Source organism: Thunnus maccoyii, chromosome 18, assembly GCF_910596095.1.
Source record: "Thunnus maccoyii chromosome 18, fThuMac1.1, whole genome shotgun sequence".
Taxonomy (NCBI): domain Eukaryota; kingdom Metazoa; phylum Chordata; class Actinopteri; order Scombriformes; family Scombridae; genus Thunnus; species Thunnus maccoyii.
The window spans coordinates 26533681-26559303 of NC_056550.1; the positions used below are offsets into that span (position 1 = coordinate 26533681).

Here is a 25623-nt window from a genome sequence, read left to right on the forward strand (position 1 = left end):
TGAATATAAGCTAGCTCATCTCTGCAATCACTGGAATATTATATACAGTATCTTTTATAAAGGAGAGGCACATACTGTACCACTGCACTCAAAATAAACACATACATATGGTCATTCCTTCAACCAGAAAAGTACTCTGTATGGCTTTCAGCATGTGGACACACGAACATCACACCCATTGTTGAACGTCTCATTCCGATTCTGCTGCTATAACAGCTTCCACTCTTCCTGGTTTCGGACTTTCTACTAGATTTTTGGAAGCCGGCTGCAGGGATTCGCTCCCATAGGGCATCAATGAGGCCCAACACTGATGTTAGGTGATAAGATCTGGCTCGCAGCGTTCCGGTTGAGGTCTGAGCTCTGTGCAGGCCGGTCACGTTTCTTCCACACCGAACTGAGAAAACCATTTCTTCATGGAGCCGGCTTTTTGTGCTACGGGGCGCCTCCGGCTACAAAGTGTATAAATAAGAAGGAATTTATGCCAGGGACCTTTGGCATGCTCTACACTGCTTTTCCTACATTCTTTGTATTGTATTTTATTACCTGGAGTTTTCCTATGGCCGTCGTGGTGTGTGTGATGTTTTAAGGAGCTGTTGAAAATGTTCCACCTGAGTAGACTATAAAGTTGTATCGTCGTGTTGAAACAGGAAAGTTCACAAACTGCTGCCACAAAGTGTGAATAACATTTTAGACTATTGTACTGTAACATCAGGATTTCCTTTATATTAAACTAATTTATGGCCATATCGTGAAGCTCTGCAATGCAATGACATTGAAATAGAAATCATAAGTTCAAGTAGTTCAGATAATTTTTTTTTTTTTTTTAAATGTTTGCACGTCATTCCCCATCTCACGTTTCATCTCTATATTGTTAATATCTAATAAAGGCGCACAATGTCCAAAAATACAAGAAAAATATAAATAAATAAATGATATGCATGAAGGCAAAAACTACAAAAGACGACCCTGGTTGTAAGAAAACCAAATTCCCCTTTAAAGGTGCAGTTTGTAGAATTTAGTGGCGTCGAGCAGATGTTTTAATTAGTGTATAATCACTGGAAAATAAGAATTGTTGTGTTTTCGTAACCTTAGAATGAGCCCTTTATATCTACATGGGGAGCAGATCTTCCTCCACGGAGCCCGCCATGTTGCACCGCCATGTTTCTACAGTAGCCCAGAACGGACAAATCAAACACTGGCTCTAGAGAGGGTCTTTCCTGAGTGTCGCAGCCACCGTTGGTTCTCCTGCGTACTTAGAAGGGGAGGAGGAGGAGTGCAACCGCATCCACTAGATGCCACTAAATCCTACACACTGGTCCTTCAAGTAACTAAGATTCATGAGGCTCAGATGAACATAAAGCCTTTATTTATTTTCTTTGTGAATCATAAAAATCAAACAGAACATCCATTAAAGCAGTAAACATCCATATCAATGATCTGATCACAACCTGGCCAAACAAATAGAAAAGATTCTCAGAGATACAAGAGAGGGGAAAAAAACCATGTAACAAAAAAAAAGAACAGAAATAAAAAAACAAACAAGGATTATACACCCAAAATTATACTGATATATAATCTATATAATCTCTATTATTATATAGATTATATCCCAAGTATATTTGGGGACACAGTTAAATGAAATACATGCAGATGTTGTCAGGCAGCTTTTCATAAGACGAGAAAAAACAGCAGAGTCGATAAGTTTTAGGGCAAGAAAAATTAACCCTGTAAAAAGGCACATTTCACAACTCCAAACAAGAGTCATCAGAATCACATCAAACAATATCTATTCAATCACTCACATGGACACACACACACAAACATACAGTCATATCTTTGTAAGGGCAATAATGAATTTCATTAACAGGCACAACTCATAAAAGGAAGCTGCCAGAGTGTCAGTGAAGATCAGCGTTACTAAACCACAGTACAGAGTGTCCGTGTATGAAGATCCGCAGTCACAGTCGGCTCAGTACGTTTAACTTCTGGCCACAGATGCCTTCCCTTTAGCCAAAGCTGGAACACTGCAGATCACTATTACCCTGTCAGGTGTTTGGAGGAGGGGGGGGGGGGGGGGGATGTGTGATGGATACAGTATGAAGCTGACAGAGTCATGAACGGGTGCTGAGCAGTAAAAGACGGGAGACATGCCCTGTGTGTGTGTGTGTGTGGTGATAAACAGAGATGGAGCTCATCCTGGAGGCCTATTTGTCAGTGGATCTGTCACGGACGGAGCTTCATTGTTCACAAGGAGTGGGGGAGGGGGGGATGACGAGATCAGAGTCAGCCAACCGGTGAGGGATGGATACACGTCAGCCACGAAAGAATAATCATCCCTGATTCGTTTGTTGGTTGTTATTCCAAGTTCATTATTAAGCCAGGGAGACGTCTTTTTTTCTTGTTGCTACTCTCCTCTTTCAATTGCTTTGATATATTTTATTTGCTCTGTAGGTCCTGTGGATTACTCAGCACTCTCAATAGTTTGGGATTTGAATGAGCCGTACTGAAAAACGGACAACCTACAGAAGTCTTGAGGCGTCGGCATGCTTCAAACAAAGTGCTTGTCAGATTGTCAAACGCAGTCTGAAATAACCTCAGGCTTAAGTCCCACAAGTTTTTTTTTTGTAACTTCCAGAAACCTGAAAACCACACATACGGAGGTGAGAAAATATGCAGGATTTCAACCTCTCTCTCTCTCTCTCTCTCTCTCTCTCTCTTTCTCTCTCTCTAGTGCTCTTCTATCTGTCTTTCTTCACACCTACTTCTGTCACTTTCCGTGTGAACGACCGAGCGCGACACGACGAATGCCTTCCAGGAGAAAGTGTCTGAAAGTGTGTCTCCGTTCAAATGATTCATTGTGCGTCATCTACAGCACGACGGTCAAGCTTTTGACCCCGCCGTCGAGCGTCTCCCTTCAGAACAACTATAAACACTTCTGCCTTTAGTTTGTTTGAAGCATACTGAACCCTTTAAATATGTTTTTTTTTTTTTAAAAAAAGTTGTGTACTGTAAGTGCAAATACTTGTGAAAACCTCAGGCTGTCAGTTATATGTTGACAAAACATACTTATAATAAATGACCCTTTCCAAGTTTGTTATTGTCATGCACTGTTCCAGCTTTTACAATGGAACATAAATAGTTGTCATTTGGTCCCTTTTAACAAATTTGATAAATTACTCTTAATTACATACAACATATGCAACAAAAGTCCCATAAAAAGGCACACTGTCCAACCAGCAGCAAGTAAGGCCTTGTGTACAGGAGTAGGGAGACTGGCCAAACAGATATTTATATATTTTTTTTTAATCGAAAGTTCTTGGAACAGTGAGTTCTCATTTCTTGGTGTCAGTCAGGATGATGTTGGCTGTGACAAACATGAGGCAGAAGACGGCCCACAAAACAACAAACCACACCCAGAAGGTGTGACGGAAAGGAGACCGGTGCTTGTTGATGGCATCCCTGCCCATCACGGGCTCCAGATGGCGTCTACCGTAATACACAAGTAAGGCTGGGATAATGTACTGGATCCCCGTGCCAGCGTACGACCCCGTGATGCCCACCAAGGACTCCAAGTTGTGGGTGCAGAAGGCTACCACGATCGGGGGCACCAGAGTAATGAGGGGAAAAACGATGCGGTCCACCACCCACGGGTAGGTTCCTCCGTCCCGGTGGAACAGAGTCTTCCAGTTGTTGCGGAGCGTGACGGCGATGATGGGGAAGTTGGTGCTGATGGTGAAAACGGGGAACAAGCCCAAGAAGTAGCGCAGGAACTGGATATCCAACACGTTGCAGTTGTCCGTGAAGTTCAGGGTGTACATGTCGTGCAGCAGCGAGCTGTCGAAGCAGAAGATGGCGGTGAACGAGAGGAGGACGTAGAAGCCGAGGATCAGGGTGTAGTCCGCCAACACCAGGGTGCCGACGTGTTTCTTGTCAGAGATGGGCGTCACCAGGGAGGGAAGGGAGTGTTGGCACATGAAGGAGTAGACGCACACTCCGAACAGGTTGGGCACGCCGGAGAGGGAGGCGACCGGCGGGTGGCCCTCGCCGGTGCCTTTACCGATACGGATCAGAGCCAAGATGATCATCATGGTGAACGCTGTAAAAAGAAAACAAAAGAGACGTATTAAAGACCACGGCGTAACTGAAAAACCTCTGAACCGAAGACCAAAGATGGATAATTAAATTAAACTTTTCATTTGTAAAAGAAAGGTTCTTCTCTCAAAAGTGTCGCTTTAAATAAAAGAGAAAGACCCAAATACACACTTATTGTATCAAAACACATTGGGTGGATCAAGTACAGACTCTTCCTGCGAGTCAGTTAAGTGTTATAAGTTATTATTTCATATTCAAATTAAATCGATGGCACAGTCACATATGCATTTCTCAATGTAGTTAAGAAATTATAGACTGCGGTCTCAATTTCACAGCTCAGGAACTATTTTCTTTGGGCAACTGAACTGAATAAATGTGTGGTGTAATCAGTCTTCATTAATATTTAAAGAAGTAGGTCAGTACTAGATTGAAACTCCATATTGGGCAGGTTCTGTTCTCTGTGGAGTGTTGAGTTTATACTGGGTCATCCCTACTCAGTTTACCTCCGATGGCCGGGTACCGTGTGGAAAACAGAAGAAGTTTTTGAGCCATACTTTTCATTCGTCAATGAGGAGTTTTACAATAACATGCCTGCAGGTTAATAACATCTTCCCATGTTTAGCTGCTTTCCCTGAACTGCATTACTACATTCTTGTCCAAAGACAAACTCCACCCTCCATGCACGCCAACAAAACAGATCTTGGCGGGCTGACCCCCTTCATGTTCCTTCACAGTTGAGGAAACCAAAGACTTGACTTTTCTTTGTCTTGACAAGCTGCAGCATTTATTATCTGACACACTGTTGTCTGTTCTGTACACTTACTGTCATATTGACAACTTACTACTAACCTTTTCCTCTGCTCCGCTCGTCACTTTTCTGCCGCCCGCACTGCCCTATTCATTAAAAGGAGCTATCAAGAGTTTCTCAGGCAACGACACAGATGTTGACTCATTTTTTGGAACGGTGCTGCACCAGAGACGCCCCTGAATGCTATTGATTTCCGAATGATTGGATATTTGGCGTTATTTTTGGCATTAGAAAAAGATTTTTTGTAGCCTGGTGGGGGTTTCGTTGGCTTGTACAATTACAGAGGAAACGCTGGCATGTTTCCGCTGGCTTTAAATACCTTTCTACATCATCTGACAACAAAACCACCTTTAACAAATGTCAGTTTGTTCATGTTTTGTACTGTAAACCCATTTTTCTACCACAGTGTACCAGTCTTTTAATTAAGAAGCCTCCCCACAAAATGTGAATTGGTAACACCGACTGTACAGCGGCTCGTTACTCATAAATCTGACACCCCTGACTGTCTTTTACCATCAAACATCAAACATGCGGAAGCAGCATTTAGTTACTAAACGCTACAGATCTGGAACAAACGTCCAGAAGATATCAAACATTATATGTCCTACACTGTCTTTACTTTGCTCCTACATCCTGAACTGCCATCAATTTAATTCAGTTTTTATCTTAATTAAATTGTAATCTTTAAGTTTGTATTTTAATGGCCCGCAGTATTTCTGTTTTATGTTTTAATGCATTACGTAAAGCACTTTGAATTCCCTTTATGTATAAAATGTGCTATATTCATAAACCCTGCTCATGATAGTGATATTAAAACACTACATTTACAGCTTTTAAAAGCTGAAGGTGATAAGTCTTCCTCCCAATGTGGAACTGCCTTCCAGCTGTTTGTCCCAGAAACACCAGGTTGGAAAAACCAACTAAAGAACATTTCATGGCCCCGGTATAAAGTCATTGGAGGCAGGTGAGGATAAAGGAGGAGGGCCCCCTTGTGTCTCCACCTCCTGCTGTTCACATCGCATCTCCAATTGATTTCTAGAGGTGCCTCTCTGGAAACTAGCATGAGCGTATCTAAAGGAGACCTCTGAGCGTGGCATGCAATCCTGTTAGGGGCTGACAGTCATGTGGCCCAGTAAGCCATCTCACCTCCACTCACACTCAATCAGCCCGTGACACCCAAGAGTTAGTCATAGCCCTGGCGATGGCCAGCAGCCAGCTCCTCAACTTTCATCATCAAGCTGTCCTTTAAACACAGGGTGACATTTAGGAAAGTGCCACTCGCGCCATAATTTGCCACACATATGCAGAAAATCGTTCTCTACCGTACACTTCCACGCTGCTCTGTGAGACTGAAAGTGTGATGCATGACTGAGAGAGTGACATTCCTGCAGCCTTTGATGGGAATACTTAGGAGGGCGAGTACAGCAGGTCCTAGAATCCTGTTGTTTTCTGTTTCCAGCGCCGGTCACGCCGCTTTAACGGGGTGGAGGGAAAAGTATTCAGGCCGAGAACTTTCAGTTTCAGACGGGGCTCTATTAATCAGCTACCGTGTGCTCTTGCAATGACACACTAATGTATGTCGAGGGGGGATGAAAATCCAAATTCCAATTATCGGGTGCGGACTGCACAATGGGAAGGAGAAACCGTGATCAGCTACAAAGGCATTCGGGACAGAAGTGTCTAGAAAAAAGTTTTCTGTAAGGTATTAAGAGAAAACTATTACTTTTTAATTTTATTATAAGAAGATGAAAACGGAGAGTGTAAAAATACTTCACTGCGATACAGTATCAAGATTGAAACATACTGAGACTAAAGCAAAAAAAATTAATTACAGCATCCAGGTAGTGATGATGGAGAAAAAGACTGATGGAGGTTTAACCAGCGGAGACTCAGCAGAGTAACATTCATTTTAATAAACACTGGTTACTATAAAGAAGGCAGGAGGAAGATCCAAACTAGATTTTATTAGAGCCGTAGTCTGCTGGTCGACTGGTCTATTAGTTGGTCGATATGCTCTCGTCCGACTTAATTCTCATTGGTCGAATAATCTCTGTGTTATTTTCATAAGGAGAAAAGCGCTACATCAACAGCCTTCCAGGAGTACTATAGTATTGGTAGCGTGGCTCCGTTAAGGAGTATGTTTGCGTAGCGAGCGAGAAAGAGCGAGGGGCAGAGAAGTGACGGTGGATGCAAGCGGAGCAGAGGAAAAGGTTAGTAGTAAGTTGTCAGTCTGGCAGTAAATGTACAGTACAGACTACAGTGTGTCAGTTAATAAATGCTAAAAAGTCACGTCTGTTGTTTCTCCCAAATGCTGGAAAAGTGAAGGGGGTTAGCTCCAAAGTTAGCAACAATGGGTTAGCATTACCTGAAGATACAAGAGAAATGTGTGGCTGCCGAGTTTACTGTGTATTCTGTCTCGATTTTATTGGTCTAAAACAAAACAAAAAGGGGATGAGATGCAGATGCTAAATGGAAATAAATGATGCAAGTTTCCTTCTTCATTTAATTAACTTTTAATGGTTCTTCTGTCTGGTGAAACGGATTTAAGGCTACACCGACTACAACAGAGAAATATACTGATTTTTGATCAAACAGAGCGTTTAGCTACATTCCAACCCCTTATTTCACACTTTCCATACACTTACATCAAAGTAGATGTGGGCAATCTCACACACACACACACACACACACAGTCTGTAAACCTGTTGCACAAGTGTTCAATATTTAATGCATCTTTGGCCTACATCCAATGTAATCTCTGGCTCGGAGGAAAAGCTCTGCGAGTTGCAATCCTCTCCTCTCGCCACACACGAGGGGTTGAAAACGGTTGGGCAGCGGACCAACTTTCAAGGACACGCGGACACCTGGGGGAAAACATCATTATATCTCTGTCTTCAGATGCCATAAAACACAGTCTTCACATATGTCTGCCATGCTGCAGACATACATACTCTCTCTACCTAAAACCTCTTTAATGTGTGAAAGAGTCTTCCCTTCAACCCATCTGTCTGCTCCCTTCGCTCCCTCCTGTCTTCTTTCTCCTTCAAACTCACATCTTGTTCCCACCTTCCTCTGCTCTGTAAAGAAGCTACGTGTGAAAAAGGCGAGCGCAGCCACCTGTCTGTCCACCGTACAGGAGGGAGGAAAAAAGGTGCATTTTTCTCCCTCCTTGACATCAACACTTGCAGGATGCACAGGAAGGAAAAACAGGCATGGGGCTTTTAATTAAGAGTGCCTCTGGGTGGCTGGGCATAACTATATTACCTAAAACACATTTTTCCCAAGTCCAGCCAAGATTAAGGTGCTGTAGCAATAGCCTGCGAGGGAAGGACGACACGGCTGGTCATACTGGGATGCTCCCAGTTTAATATGAACGATAAAGAAATAACACTCTGAATCTCCCGCAAATGGTAAAGTCTACAACACAACAACTCTTTCCTGCCCACAACTCGCAAGGTTTTATGCTAATTAGAGGCAGGGGAACTCATTTGTCTTACTTACGACGCAGGAACTAACCCCTTATTTTTCAAAAAAGAAATTGAAAGTCAATCAGATGGTAGAGAGGAGCCGAACACCGAGAACAAAAGCCACTAGAATGAAGCTTTTCATAATGTGCTCATTTGTCACCGACACTCAGCTGCATCATACGGCACGAGAGGTGGGCAAACCGGGGCCTGCCTGTGACAATTTTATCGCATTCATTGCACGTATAGCTATGAATGTCAATGCTGAAGCACTGTGCAGCCATGAAATAAGAGCATATTAGCTCTGATCACCTTGACTGCTGTGAAGGAGCAGGGAAACAGAGTTTATGCTTTATTTACATAGTAAATTCGGTACAAGTCAGTGGATTGATGCATGGAAGAGGCGCAAGTCACATTTATATGCATTATTCAGTGACTATTGCAAATGACATTGAAACCGATCTGACACACGGAGATGAAACACATCTGCGTGACAGTGTGTTCTAATCTAAACTTGTCATCTCTTCTTATAGACATTATTGCCTCTGGCTTCCTTTATGGTATCTGTGCTTATTATGTATTGACAGGAAGGAAGCCGGTGACTTCCTGATGAAGTCTCATCCGCTTCATATCTGTCACCGTCTATAGTCATGTAGCAACAGCATCAAATCTATCTCCTCTTGCCTTTCCAAAGACCCGTCCCGCAAAACTCATTCATTCAGACGGGGGATGAGCCATTTACCCCTGCAGATATCTGTCAGGATAGGGTGATTACACGCACTTTCAAATTGACACGGCGGGCCCAGCCAATGCTCTCTCTCCGCTACACCTGACACGCGACAACGGGAACTGAGTAAATTGAGCAGGTGTCAAACAGTCACATATCACTTCCACATAACTAGCGCCCGTCGATCTGGCAGCCTGTGATTTATATTACCTGGATGTGGATGGCGATGACCTTGTGAGGAATGCCTCAACTTAACAACCCTCCAGAGGAGGCTCTTACAGCTGTATTCTCGCTGATGGCAAACAAAGCTGTTGCTGTTAAGCCAAGGCTGGCAGACGATCCCAATGCTCCGAGGAGTCATCGACTGCCTACGGAGAAGGAGTCTTCGGTGGCTATCTTAGAAGAAGAGATGGGATTCCTGGACTCAATTAATGAGTAGAAAACGGTTGAAGGTGAGAGGTGATCAATCTCATGTGCGACGGAGCAGGAGAAAGCTGCAAGTTGGGGGGTCTCGCTCCTCGGAGAGTATGACTTATAACACTTAAACGTGAGCAATTCCTTGATGATAGTGGGGAAGGTCAAGGACTTCTCAGCTGTGCTTCAGTGTTTGATGGGAGAAGAAGAGGCGCTGGTGTGACAGCACTAAAGAAACACAGGGTTGTTTTCTCTTCTTGTTTGCTAATTTAAACATCTCCTCCCTCTAGTGCTTTTAGAGCACAGCAATCATCATATCATTAATTAAGAGAGACACTCTTTGAGCACTCTTGGATAATCTCTGGGGTAATTAGTAGCGCCGGCTCTTTGCCCAGTTCTCACCAGGGTTTCGGTACTTCTTGCTGCGGTAGACGTCTATCACGTCAAATCTATCAGGAGCGGAGCTAGCGGGCTGCTGCCGTCGATCCGTTCGGTGGACGACCGGGTGATAAGTGGCTGCCTTGCCTCTTAACAAGTTCTGCGATGTCAGATAGGGATATCAGTAAACACGGCACAGATCAGCACAGCAGTTGGCCTACTGTTTAGCACCCCATACAGACGCTCAGGTTCACAGGGACGAACCGGCCAAACTCCATGACACTATCTAACAGTTTCATGAAAAGAAAACATCAATTAGTCCACTCAGTCGGTCCGAGGTGGAGGGAAATTTGCACATTATCCACAGATAAAGAAGTTAAACACACTTGTCTCTTTAACCTGAAAGCAACTCTAAAATGTTTTAAGCAGAAAGACAGTAACTAATGATATGTTTGTGTTTTCTGGTATATTCCGTCATACACTCTCCACTCCATCAGGATGGACTGGATAGATTCGGTGTGCAGGAAGAACATTTGTTTGATTTATTAAGTTTATAGTGTATTTTATAATAAAAACTGTAAAAAAACACTCACATCTCAAGTGCTGAATGATAAATCAATGGAAAATCAGGTGGAAAACATTTAAGATTCCAAACATTCACTGGTTCATCTTATATCGTTGCACATTGATACTCATAGGGACAGTTTGTTGGACCAAATAAGCAATTTAAATATGTCACATGGGGCATTTTTTCTCTATTTTCTGACTTTTAAACCTGAGCGTATTTTAACAAGTAGATTCTCATAATTGCCTTCAGGATGTTGCTAATTGTCTGTAAAAGTAATCGTTACTCTGAAATCCTCGTAGGTATTTTTTTATGCTTTTGTATGCCCTCATTACTTTACTATGTTTATATTTATTATATTCATTACCAACTTCACATATAGCTTTTGTTCTTTCTCATACCCATTGATTGTTTTTTTACCTTTCTCTCACGTTGTTGTGTATGTATCTGCTGAACTGCTGCATATAATCACCATTACAGAGATACGTAAAGTTGTATTGAATTAAACTGAAATTAAAATGCTAAGCTATTAATTGAAAATGCAACAGAAAAAAAGTCTAGAGATTAATAAATAATGACAATAATTAATTAGTTACGGCCCTAAAAAGCTAAAAACAATTTTAGAAATGTGTTTCTGTGATTGAAAAGTTGTCAGTCATGCACACATAAAATAAAAGAAGAAGAAGAATTGGGATTGAGACTGCAGTGCCGGTTAAAGATTGTACAAAATAAGAAAATCAAGCCTGAATAAGAAAATAAGTTCTGTTCCATCAGTCTGTAAATGCAAAAATGTGCAAAATGTACATAAACCAATTAGGGCCAAATATACCTTGAAATATGAAATAAATAGAGTTTTGTCTCTTCTTACTACATCTGCATATGATTACAGCCAAGTCCAACCTTCACGGGTTTAGGATTTAACATAAAGTACAAACTACTAAGTAACAAATGAACTTATTAAAAATAACTTATGTTGAATCCTCCCTCCAAATCTCTCTTGTCATGAAACAAAGGCGGCTCTGAGGTTAACAAGGCACTGAGGTCGCCAACTATAATTAAAAGCTTAGTTACAGCGTATGGATCCAATTGATCATGTTCACAGACCAAAGCAGACATCTTCCAAACATTCCCCTAATCACCCTGGAAGTCATCTTAACAGGAAGTCAAATCTCTTATTACACAAAAGAAACATCGATACTAAGCAGGGACGGAGGACAGGGTCACTAATAACTGTAAGTAAGATCAGTGAGAGTGGATGTTGCTGTTTAGTTACACTGGAAAAGGTCTGATGCTTTAGTCCTTGGCTCAGAACAGGATAGTCATAGAAAGACAGATAGAGTGATGTTTTCCAATCTGGGATTTTTTTTTTTCTCCTTTTAAAGTGTAATTTTTCAGGACCTCTGAACTGTGGTTCTGCTGTACGGTTCATTAAGACTCAGTCATATTTCACCGTCCCCCCCCGTGAGCTGCATGCTCTGGACAAACTGAACTTTCCACTCAACCAGCCACCAGAGTCCATATGACCTTCAAATACAATACCTCCCTCCCTCAACCCATTTCAAATGGCACTGGTCAGCAGTGAGTATCCCTGAGGGCTTTCTCTTAGCTCCTTATGGTATGTTGTAGTCATCTAAGTGTATTACATACAAGTTATGAGTCTTACTGTTTATTTTGTCTTGGTGTAGTGAAGGAAAATGTTGAAACTGTTAACTGTATTTCACAAAAAAAATCCATTTATCACAATCAGTCAGTTTGCTTTAAAAGATGCAATGATGCTACATTTTTGTTTTTAAACCTGCAATAGCAGACTTTTTAGCCACTTGAGGGCAGCATAAACATCTGACAACAACCTTTTAAGTTTATATATGTTGAACTTGTTAGCAAACTTATTTCCACATCCAGCAGTTACGGAGCAACATTATCATGCCAATATTCACTCACTTTTAGCTCTGTTTTTGGTCTCCACCAACTCCTGAGGGAAATATCTGGCTTTTAGCTGCTAAATGCTCCACTATGTTCACCAGCTAGTCTACAGCTAACTGTGTCTGTTTGGTGCTGAGCAGGTAGTGTACAGTGACTTTTTAGAGCTTTTTTTTATCTGAAAACGACACTATGAGAGCGCTGAGAGTGAACCAGAGCAGTAAAGTTGCAGCTGGACAGATAAACAATGAGCTGAAACTCACTATAAAGCTCCGTAAAGCCGAAAGGAGCTGCAGAGTCACTGATAATTCTTTGTAGGTTCATTACATCAACACATTACACCCTGACAGCTCTTCAGTGGTGTCAGTATTAAGAAATATTGATTATAGCCGCTTTAAAGAGTTTGTATTTTAACATAGGACGATAAATCTTTGGATCGTTCCTATAAAAAGTATTAACTCCCTTGTTTTATGGTTTTATAAAATTGAATCAAATTAGCTTTAATGCGTCTTTTTACGCTGATCAACAGAAGGAGACACTTCAATGTCAAAGAGAAAGTCAAAACTACTTTAAATCTACTTTGATTCAAACAGTTTCTTAAACTTCCAATGCTGGGATGCTTACTTTTTATAGGCACTAGTCGTTGTTAAATAGAGCTGTTTAGCAGCAAATTCTTGTAAGCTGTCAAAAATACACTCAGAAAAAGATGCTTCAGAGAGAAAAATCAAGGAAAATGTAAACAAACCGATGGCAGGATGACTTTTTTCATCAAGGAGCACTGCACTGAAATCTTTAACATCTATTCTCTGATGGCTGCTCTCGGGAAGAGGAGGATCCATATGCCACTGATACTACAGTTAATATAGACAGTACGATTCCAAACAGCTATCTGTGCGTCCCGGGGGGGGAGAGGGATGGAAGTGATTAATACTCGTTTACTGAGTGAGGAGGTTGTTAACTTATTCCCCTTCTGTCATACCACTCAATATCAATTAAACAGCTCTCCGCTCTTGTCAGCGTTTAGGAGTTTGTGGTCTTCTGGAGTGCTGATAATGATCCGTTCTGCTTACAGTGGGGGCAGAAGGCTGGAGATGTTACAGGTTGCAACATTATTCAGCTCTCTACACGTGTGTCTGCGTAAATGTGCGAGGAAATTACACGATGATACGAAATGAAAATGATAAATATTTGTTAAGGATGTTGTTTATAACAGCACTGAAACAGATAACAAGAAACTGGCTCTAAAAAAAACATGTTCAACAAATATATCAGATGGAATATTTAACTTATAAAATCAGGGGGGATTTGAAGCTATTTGAAAAAAAGATGGTCCGAGAAGTCAAGTTATTATAATAAATGAACAATGAATTGAAGCTATTGGGTTTGTGGTTTAGACAATTTAAGGCTGATAGAAGAATAAACTATGGATTTATGGAATACTTGAAGTAGATTCTCAAATATGAAATGGGATCAAAGACGTTTTTACAACATTGTATAATCAAAGTCAGTACTGTAAAATTGTCATTATTTATTTATTATTTTAATTTATTGTATGATGTATCACTGGGTGACACACTCACACACACATTATTTATGCATATTATTAAAAGAAAATGTATTCTCATCATTACATGGGCTATATAACATCAGTAAAATGTATGAAATGCCATGATGACAATAAAATCAAGTATATCAAAAAAAAAAAAAAAGTTGTTTAGATGTATGTGGGTTTCTTTAAGATATTACTTCATAAAGAGTTCTTAATGTGCTGGTTTGTGTGGTTTTATATTGTAAAATTCAATAAAACTTACATAAAAGTGAGAACACAAGCAAATCAGTAACAATTCAGATTTTTTTTGATTGGATCTGAGTTGTAACGTCCTCATTGCCTCTTTGTGAGTTTTATCTTTAATACGCCAGAACATCGTTGTGAGAGGCATCATTTTTGGTTTGTAGCTAGTTGTTTTGAAAAGCTACTGACATACTGCATATAAAAGCAGTGATAAACTAAAAAGCATACTGATGGGCTGATGGGCACCGCTTTCCATTTTAATGTACAGGAACAACTAAAAAAAAAAAAAGTTACCAAATGATTGCAGTCAGGAGTTCTGGCTTACAAAAGTGTCACACTGACCCAAGCTAATGGCTTCTCCATTGAAAATCACAGTGTGTTACAGGCAACAGAGCAGCAGGCAGTCACACCATCACTCATGTTTAGTGTTAAAAAAAAAAACAAGGCTCGCTGGACAAGGAGGTGACTACAGTTGAGCGGCAACAACGGTGAGGAGGCCGAAAGCCGAGGGCAGGAAGCAGAGCCCCGACGCACCGGCCAGCTGCTAACCCTGACTTCCTACACAGCACGTCCCTACACAGGTGACTGCAGGTGCACCTGGGAGTGGTGAGTAATGGTCAGGAGCAGAGGAGGGGCGGGGGGGGGCGTCTAACGTCTGTAGACTGTTCAATGTCAGTGGCTTCAAATAAAATGGACCCACAGACACAAACATGAGTGGATAAATACTGTATATTAGAAAAATGCATCATCACACCAACATTTTTTGGTGGAAAACCAAACTAAAATTTTTACAGGCACCCTTCAAGCCTGCAGGTGACACAAAAGGCAGATCTTGTATGGAGTTTCACTTTAAGATGGTTATTTAAATTGCCAGTAAACATACCTTTGACTGACAAACACATATTTTAAAAAAGGTACAATTTGGGATCCACATGTGAACAAGATACTCGATACAGCACTTTACATGACTCCAAACACCTTGTAGCTGTCCGACAAAAACACACTTATATATTTGTGAAAGGAGAAAATATCTTAACAGCATAATATATGATCTTATCCTCAAGTAGCACAACGCTGCAACAAACAATCCATACGTAGCCCAAACTGCTTGTGTACACTAGGAAGGCTTTACAGAGCTTTATAGTTAGTTTCAGCTCATTGTTTAGCTGTCTTTGCTGTTTTGGTTCACTCTCATCGCTCTCATAGCGTCGTTTTTGGCCAGATATTTATCTCAGGAGTTGGTAGAGAGCAGAAACAGAGCTAAAAGAGAGTGAATATTGGACTTAAACTCACCAGGTGGACAGAAACACGACTCCAAATGAATGATAATGTCGCTACTTTGTGCAAATAAGCAACTGTTTGCAACAAGTTCAGCATATCATCTTGTGATGAAGACAAGATATCAAAATATAATAAATATTATACCAAATCTGAAATGCATAACGTTTTTCTTCAACAATCTAAATTCAAACCCTTATCTTATTGGATCCAGCACACACTGTTGAATCTCTGAGTGTTCATTTCCTCCTGTTTTTGCTTAAATACACAGAGGGAACACAGAGCTTCTGCTGAAGCCATTTTAAATCATTAGCCTGTGCTATAAAGAGCCCTGCAAAAGTGACACGACCAATCAATTACTGTACAGAGAGAGAGAGCCAGGGGAGAGCCGAGGGAGGGTGAAGACAAGACGAGGAAGAGTGAAAGGTGCGGCTAAAACCCCCTGTGGTATTTAGCCAGCCAGACAGCAGCGGACAGTGTGTGGATGCTGCTGTGTTTGTGTGTGTTGTTTATGCGAGCTTGCACGTGGCCGTGCGGGGGTGGCGGAAGCGCCATGATTCAGTGGTGTTGTGATTTTAACTGCGGGCCCCGGACGGGCGGTTTATTTTCGTCCGTCACCCTGTGAGTGACGGTCCAATCAAGCTTGAGACGGGCTGTCAAGCCTGTCAGGCTGAGGAATGAGAGGAGATGGGAATCAAAGACACAGAGCAGGACCGAACCATGATGGACGGACCTGAGCACCTCAGCCACACAGGCGAGAGCAGGAGGGAGCGAGGGATGAAAGAAATGGGGGGAGACACGGAGAAAATGGAAATATGTGTGGGTAGAAAAAGAGGAGACAGAATGCGAGGGCTCAAAGAAAGCAAGGCGTGAGAACGGTAAAATGTAGAGAAAATGGACGGTTTTATATATTGAACATATCAGTAATAATCAGTGTTAAAGAGTAAATGTAGAAATAGTTTATTCTTACCAATCCAGCGCATGAGTGAGGTGAGAATCTGAAGATATTTGGTCTTCTGAGCGTTGAAGAAGGTGAAAGGCCCCAACAGAAGAGTGAACACGCTCTGCAGGAGGGAACAAAGAGTAAGAGGTGAATATTTTAATTATCCTATGAGACAAAAAATATATTCTACTTACTCAAGGGAAAGAAAAGGAAAAAGAAAAAAGCTGTAAGAAATATCAATCACTAGTTCACTGAGAGGTAAAAGAGGAGCCAAACTCACAGTCATGTAATAAAAGCAGCCATAAGTGAGGAACCTCCTTTACTATCCAATAACAAGAGCAGGAAAATAACAGGAAACCGATGCAATGACAGTTACCCACCACAAATAATGCAGAATGTGTCTGACTTACAGAGGATGTTTATTACGCACTGGTGTGTTACATGTATTTAATCAGTGCTGATTGTAAAAAAACAAATAGTAAAATTGAATGTGAAGGACTTTGTAACTTTGAAAACAAGTCTGTACATAAATATTCTCATTATTATTTTTTATTATAATATTTTATTATCATTTTGATTGTCAATTAATTTAGCAAAGCAAACTTTTGCTGGTTCCAGCTTCTCAAACTGGAGGATAGAGGTGTGGATGCAGAAGTGGACGATTGTGAATCGATTCACAAATGTCAAAAATGAATTTTCTAAATGTTAATTAATAGCGTGATGTTGACAGAATGAAAAAGCTGCGAGGGCAGTGCAGCACCCAGACAGTCTACAGCGTGCACACACTGGGTGTCTTGCAGTTCATTTTTTTAAAAAAAAGGCAGCAGTTGCAAGCTTTTTATGATTTAATGACTAAATAATTAGCTTTGCGAGATAAACCTGGAGCATAATAGAGCAGCAAACTCCAGCAGTAACAAAACAACAACTTAAACCAACTCTGAGGTGAAGAATATAACTCGGCGTGAACTCTACAGAGAAACCAAAGCTCGGGTAATGGAATCAATGAGTCGAGTAGCCATTACATGTTTGTGTTTTTGTACTGTTTATGTACTGAGGTGGGTCACACTTGCAGTCTGATTTGAGATGCATCGTAATTTAATCGATTCGTGAAGCCAGTGAAGATTCACACCTCTGTTGGAGGGAGTGCTGATTGTCTATATCATTGTAAACTGTATCTTTTGGTTTTGGACTGTTGTTCGGACAGAACAAGTCATTTAAAGAGGTCACCTTCAGCTCTGGGAAATTATGACGGGAATTATTCTTCATTTTTTTGACATTTCATACACTAAACAATAATTGATTAGTTAGTAAAAAAAAGACCCCGTTTGCCTTTGACTTTGTGCTTTTATCAAGTTTCTGCGTCCTTGCTTGAAACATCAGTTTCAAGTTGCAGCTGTTGACTTGTAATTGCGCTGCTTCCCTGAGGCGTAATTTTGATAACACCACCAGATGCATCATTCCCCAAGTACCTTCAAAATCCCATCAGCGGTCTCAAAGATAGGTTGAGCAGATGAACAGGTGGACCAATCCATATTTGACCAAAAAATTTCAAATCCTCTCAGGCCACAAAACTCTGATTGCCTATCAGATACTTTCTTTATCACGAGCTGCAATCAGAGGCAGTGGCTCAGCTACTGTAGCTGCAATTCCATCAGTTCTCCTCACTCCTCCTCTACGCCCGCTCAAACTCATTCCCTTCATCCGTTTCTTCCCTCTGTCCCCATTCTCTGGCAGTCTCAGGTCTGACTGCGCAGTTTGAGTGGCATGTGATCTCTAAGGCAGTCGCTTGTGTGCTATTCCATCTGAGGAGCAGCCTGCAGGGTTTTTAAACAGGGATCTCACCCTCCCATCCAACACAGATGGACTCATACACACTTAAATACACATCACAGAATAAGACTTCAGTTCAGTGTTGGACACAGAGAAAAGTGTGAACATAAAGAAAAAGGGAAAGATAGATGAATGGAGTCTGATAATATCAATCTCATAAACTTTGACTAATCATTAATTTAAAGGGGACATATCATGGACATTTCCAGGTCTATATTTATTACATATTTATTTATTTATGGGTTCTACTAAGAATATCTTTGCATGATTACAGTTCATAAAACTCATTATTTATCTTCTACTGGTCCTTTATGCAGCTCCTCAGTTCAGCCTCTGTCTGAAACAGGCTGTTTTAGCTCCTGTCTCTTTAAGGCCCCGCCTACTGATCAGCCCACTCTGTTCTGATTGGTCAGTTCCAGGAAGCTGCCCCCGAACAGACTTCTGAAAGCACCGGATGCTACGTAAACAAACAATAGTTGTCAGATTGTGCTTCTTTTTCTCTGTCTTTACTCAAAATATAAACTTCTCAAATACATCTGTACATGTTCGAGCCGAAATCCGATTCGAAATATGCGAGTGGATGAGCGAACAACCCGTGGAAAACCATAGCAACAACCATAGCAACAAAGGCTACCAATGGACTGCCATTTGTGGGCATGTGCAAACGACCTGACGTCAGTGCTGTGGGGATGTAGAGGTAACTTTGCAAACCAAGCATCCAGAGCAGGCTAAAGCCCTGGCTTTCGACTTGAAGGCGGCATTTTTACAAACAGTATGTTCACGTCAAATTTTGGAAATTTGACTATGTTTAACATCCATTGTTATAACAGTATAAAAATGACAGAAAATCACAAGAAGTACGATATGTCCCCTTTAAGTTGTTTGTACATGAGTACTGATATGACTCTAAACCAAGTCTAGGGTCTAGGGAACAGTGACCATGGGAACAACACTTCTTTAGGCATTCATGCAAGACCAGGCAATGGCGTTGCAAAGAAATTACTTTAAAGTATCCAAAAGTACCAAACAGTAGACTAAAAAGTATTTCCTATGTGTGAGCTAGTGAATGAATTCGGACACTGCTATGGTCAGCTATTATTTCCAGAGGTACAGATGGACAGCTGGGGGTGTGAAAAAAACAAAACCTTTTTATTCTGCTGAATAATGATGATGCCTATGTGTCTATATATTTAAGTATTACCAGCTGTCTTCTTGGCAAAGTGCAGTCTAAGCTTGAGTCAAGCCAAAACATAAATCTGCAACATCCATCGGAGGTAATGAATGAACCATTATGAAGAGAAATGTGTCTGAAAAAGAAAGTAAAATTAATGGCAGCTGGCTGACAAACAGCAGTATTTTAGCCCTGAATGGTTCAGCAGTCTTCCCTGTCCCAGCACCTTTGGTTTCAGTCTAAATATGTCTTTACAAACTACAGCGTGATGTTAAACACGGGTCAATTTTTTGATATTTTTACGCCTGAAACACAATTTTTATACCTAATCATAATGGTTTGTTTAGTAACTATCTACAACTAATGACCAACCTGAAACTTTGACAGTGTTTTACAGTCAAATCACCTCTTAATTTTAGTGTGACTTCACCTAATACAGACTGATGGATAACATTAAGAGTTAAAAAAGAAAATGTGGCCTTGAAACAGACTGGAAAATCAGCATAATACTCTTCAGTGTTATGCATTTTCTGCATATTTATGGTATTCAATAGGGACTTTATAGTGAAATGGTAAACATAACCTTAAATTAATTGTTCAGAAACTGAGGTTATCCCATGCACAGCAGTGCTTCTCTCCTGGGTGCCAGCTGGCACACACCAAGATACTAGGATTGAAACTATTTTATTAATGGATTACATTAAAACAAAAGGAGCAAACTACTTGTTTCGCATGTTTCTCCATCAGATTCAAGCAATCGAGTGAATCTGATGAAGCAACATGTAGTTCGCTCTGCACTGGAATGTTGTTTTTTTGTTTTGTTTTGTTACTTAAATTAATTGTTCTTTGACTTTGACTTTTCAATACCAGTACCAATATACTACCAGAGTTTCAGTAATGACTGTAAAATAATCCATTTTTCCAATTCTTAGTTTGAGCACTTTAAATATGTTTGTCTACATGTTTGTCTGCATTTTTAAAGATATACCAAAATTTTTCAGTACATCAGTGTTTAAAAGCTGTGTAAGTACAACTTTACCTTAAAAGTCTATGTGGAGTTTAAAGTCAAAATCTGTAGTCTACAGTTTAAAATGTGCAAAATAATCCTAATTTAAATCAGGAGTTATGTTTGATGTGTTCGATTTTTGATTACTACACAGAGTGATTTTGTTGGTATTTGAAAAGTATAGCAGCTGCAATACTACATGAAACATCTAGATTTTTCATTCCTTTAAAATATATTCATATGCCAACAAGACACAATAATTTATTTCCAAAGCTTTTAACAGTTAATTATCATCTCCAACAAAGACAGACCTTAAAACCAGGTCAGAATCTACCTTGGTGAGATGGAGATTCAAGTAACATCCCTCAGGGTTAACAGCACTGAACCTGTTTCTATATTTCTGATGAATTTCATGGTAGTTTCTGATGCACTCATGAATCAAGTCAGCACCCCCAACAGCTTACAACCTCCCACAAAACTCCCACAATGAACAATGTCCTGAGGACACTGGACTGCACTCAACTGTATTCTCAACAATAACAACACAAGAGCACAAGAACACTGCTGAAATAAATAACTCTGCAACATCTCCTTGTTTTGTAAAGAAAACTGTACCTGCACCAATCAGATTACAAGGACTAACACTGTATTTCTAGCCTAATTTAATGTCCAGGAAATGTCCCTCCAAATAAAAGAGCTTTCTTTGCAGAGATGTTCAACAACAGCGCAAGAAAAAACAAATAGCAGTAGATTCAACAGGTTTTACACAAAGGCATACCATCATTTTTATGTTGATTTCTAAAACCTTGGTATATTTGGGAAAGTGGTCAGCACTAATGTTATGTGCAAGTTGGGCCTAATAGGTTAAAATATGAAGAACTGCCAAGATAATCTGCATGAATTCTGCCTGATGAAGGTCAAAGGAATCGAAATGCTGTGTTAAATAAAGTGAGATCAAGTGATGGAGAGTGCAATGGATTCTTCGGTTTTGATCCTACACACCTGTCACTAAAACATTATGGTGTGAAATTACATTGAATTAAAAGCCTACCAGCCATTCAAAGGGTAAAATCCCTCCCTTTTCAGTTAGGCTTTAAATGTGAAAAAGTGCAAGACATGTTGAGACCAGGCTTTATATGAGAGTTTACAGTATGTATGATCACAAAGTGTCATAATTTAGTGCAGTAAAGAGATTGTTATTGAAGGCAGATATTAGAAAACACCAGACACTTGCATTTAAGCCCCACAGTTATCTAATAAAAACAAATGTATAAGCAGTGTCATGTCATCTCCTTTTCTGGTATTTTCTTTTCTGGCTAACATAATTGATGGGAAAAAGGGCTGCTGTTGATGATACTAAATGACCCACAGCCTTATGATTAAATGTCTGGTGAGCTTGATACCGTCTCTACAGGAACTGTAAGGAACGGAGAAGGAAACAGTGGGGAACATTAACACATTTAGATTTATTCTTAACAAAAACGTGTAACTACAATATCCATTTTGCTTGTCCCACACTGCGTGGTTCTGTTGAGCACTGTGACACATAATGTTGGTGCTGAGAGGTTTACATAATGGCTGACGGCAATGCGTTTTGCACTTGAGACTTCCCAAAGCGTAAAAATGATTGAAGACATTCAAGGATCTTCATGTGCCAAATATAAAAAACGTAGCCGCAGAGTGAGACATGCAAACCAAATGAAAAGCCTTTAGCCCTTCATAAGTAAAAATGCATTCATTGTCAATCAATCAGCTAACCCTACATTTGACGATTTCATATTTAAACATTAGTAATTATATAACATCACACTCTACAACCTTAGTTCTGGTATCATTTCAGCTGGAAATGTGCAGCAGTGTCAACTAGAGGAAACCGCCAGGCAACAACAGAACAAGAGATGAATATACTAGAATTTCATAACGTGGACAGATTGAATGACACTTGGTTCCAATGCATTTATTCATTTAATACTTTGTTCAGGCTGTTCTAGCAATTTCATCTCACTCTTTTTCGCACGGCCAACACACAGATTTTTGTCTGCGTTTTGTCTCGTCTCCACAGAAACTGCTTACGTTTCATGCTCGGTTTAATAAATGTCTCAATAAACTAAAACAAATCCTATCAGGAGAAAAGTGGCATGAATCAATTTTGGCTAGATGCTTCCCCCCCCACATTCCCTCCTCTTCAGCAAGCTGATGGATTTTTGCTCCTCCGGAGCAGCACAGTCATCAACTATGAGCATTTCACTTTTGACAACAAAGACATTCTTAAAAATCGCCCATTTCTCCTCCCCCAGTATGAGACAACACTTTCAGCGACAACCACCTGGCTGACTGCAATCACACACTTCAGTGAAACGCAATAAACGGTGAGTCTGAAATGAGAAACTGCAAAGGTGACCAAGGCAATGATGGATACAAACATGGGGATCTGTCCTATTACCTCTCTTTAAAAGGGTACAGACTTAAGGCGCATCAGCAAATACTGAGGAAAAATGATTATTGTATAACCTGTCTTGCATGTAAGGTCATTGCCACTCAGTCCTTTGCAGCATTTAGGATCAATTATCATTGGACTTTAAACAACCCACTTATTGAGTGCAGTGCTTCCTCCAACTTAACCTCCATGCAACTCTAATATAATACAGTCATATTGTAAACATTTCATAGTTAAATTGCGATTCCTGAAATGAATTTCTTCACATTGTGACCCAAGTTGTCAGTCTAGGGAGACGTGTCAAGAAAGTCAAACACAGTACTAGACAGAATGATTAGTTGAAGATTAAGTTCATCCACTGATGTTAAAACCAATAAATGCAAGTCAACTGATGAGACGAAGATGTTGCGACCTTTCAATCTAGTCTTTCTGAAGATTTTTTGCTAAAATGAGGAGCTCACAGTTAATGAGCAGCTCAGATAACAAATCTTTTCTGTTGTTGACTCCAGTCGATGTGACACGTCGTTGCTATCACTTGGGATCTAGTTTTTACATTCCTGTCACACGAGGCATTTCATCATCATTCAAACACACTTTCAGTTCTTTGTGATAACGCCGTTATTTCGGCTCCCGACAACACTTTTGTTGCCATTTCTCATTGCTATACCAAAGTCTCATTACAGATGATGACCCAAATCATGGCAACACTCAGAGGACAACTTTTTTTAGAGCCAGAGCTCCCAACAACCTGCTGCTTCCTGTTCTCTAAACCTACTTCTCTGTTTTTCGACCTCTCCGTGTGGCAGTAAACAAACAACACCTCCAAGCTGTTTCCAGGTGTGAATGTGGAGGAAGGTGCTTCCGAAAGAGAGAATAACTCTCAGCAAAACCACCCTGCTTTTTAAATAAAGGTTTTAAAAAGTAATCAAACAAACAGCGTGAGCTGGTGCTACAACTATGTGATCACAATGTCCCAGGTTCGAGTCCGGCCCGGGACCTTTGTTGCATCTCAACCCTTCATTTCCTGTCAGCTCTTCTCTGTCTTCTAATAAAGGGGAAAAATACTTTTAAAATACAAAATAACATCACTTTTCTCCAACTTTTCCAGCGCTCTCTGTGAGGCTGTGAAGTTATAATTTGGGATAAAGAGATTAATAGGGCTTAGATATGGTGAATGATCTCAGTAATGGTGAAAACCCGCCACCAACTGGTAACCCAGGCTGTAGCTGTCAATCACTTTCAAAGTCTATAAAGACCAGTGTTTTGGATTTGTGCAGATGAGAGTGCAGAGAGTATGGAAGGGCATTTAATTGGCATTAGATTGCGTCACTCGGAGCTCATGAGCCAATCCACTGGTCTCATTAATCACCACATATGTGAGCGTTTCTCCTGGGCCACGTGTTGCGTAGGCTCTTCATCCATCACAGTTGGGCTACATAAGTCAACCCCTGACCATCCATCCCATTTAACTAATTAATCAACATATTTTTCTGGTCTTTTCCGTAGGGTCAGCCAAACACTGTGATTGCACAGATGTCCTCAAGCTCTTGGACATCAAATGTAGCTGAATTTATATCCAAGGGACCGCTTTAGTCTTGACTGCCAAGCTGTCATGCACTGAACAATTGTAAAGTCACTGCTCAGTTTGGTAAATGATGTTGGCTGGTGTTTTGTCAGACACAAAGAGGGTTAATGGTCAAAGACCCAGAGGGTAAGTAGGGATCATGCTAGGGAGAAAGTCCAGCAATGGAAATCATAAGTGCCCTGGTGGTTCCATGCCGTGGTCCAGCCTGGACACTGTTAATCCCCCCCCCCACCACCACCACCCACAATCAAACAGAGAATGAAGGATTATGATTCCCAATCCCCACAGTCCCAAGATCCCCCAGCCATTTGTGTCTGATGTTAATCTTTATTCCAAACACATTTCAAACACAAAATACTGCTATTGCAGGCCACCAATCATTCACTTATTCTTTATTACTGGGGACCATAGATTTTTGGTTATAGCCAATGTCACTGCTTTTGGGAAAAGACTGAAAATAAAGCTTGACTGGGTGTCTAGCTGGTTTTTTATCAACTAACGTCAGCCTGGTGTCCGACCTGCAGCACAGCTATGATTTTTTTCCTCACAAATCCCCACCGGATTGTGACTGATTGAGCTGTTTCTTTTACATTTCCCAACTCAGAAACTAAAAACAGTTCCCCCTTTCATGCAACTCAATGTTTACAATTGCATGACACACTGTGACACTGCCTCTTTCAGGGAGGCAAATGTCAACTGTAATCAATTAGATATGAATTCCACAACAGAAACATGTGTAGTTGCAATGCAGACAACTCAATGCCGATTGAAACAGAGCTGGGCTGCTTTCTCACCAGCAGAACAGCTGCAAAACTGGCAATAATTTAAGACCTCTACAACTGCATGCATCATTTAATTTTAATTAAGACCTTGACTTGAGACCTTGAATATATGAAGTACAGACTCAAACTATTTTTTTTTAATTTTTTCAACCGACCGAGAGTCTGACAGAAATTAAGAAATTCCTCACATTTGCTGAGCGAATGATCCACAATTTGCTTTTCTTTTCATTAGGACTGATTATAATTAATCAGCAGAGAGAAATGAACAAAGCATTCAATCCACAGAGACATCATGTGAGAGTTATATGGCTCGGGCCCAACATGTTCATAACAAAGACAGGAAATGACAGATTATTTAGATTCCTGGACAATATTACATCTTAACGATGCAAAACAAAATAAAATGATTTGTGACCGTCTACATCATATAC

The 25623-nt window shown here is 40.5% G+C and overlaps 1 protein-coding gene across 1 annotated transcript in view; it reads right to left on the bottom strand.

Annotated features, from left to right (window-relative positions):
- Positions 1-1349: 1349 nt before the first annotated feature.
- Positions 1350-25623, bottom strand: part of tmem104 (transmembrane protein 104) — a 57556-nt gene continuing 33282 nt past the window's right edge. Inside the window, exons 9-10 of the mRNA XM_042393638.1 lie at positions 16409-16502; positions 1350-4096 (exon numbers count right to left, since the gene is read on the bottom strand). Of these exons, the coding sequence (XP_042249572.1) occupies positions 3333-4096; positions 16409-16502 (858 nt within the window). The 3' untranslated portion in view covers positions 1350-3332. The remainder of the gene's footprint in view (positions 4097-16408; positions 16503-25623) is intronic.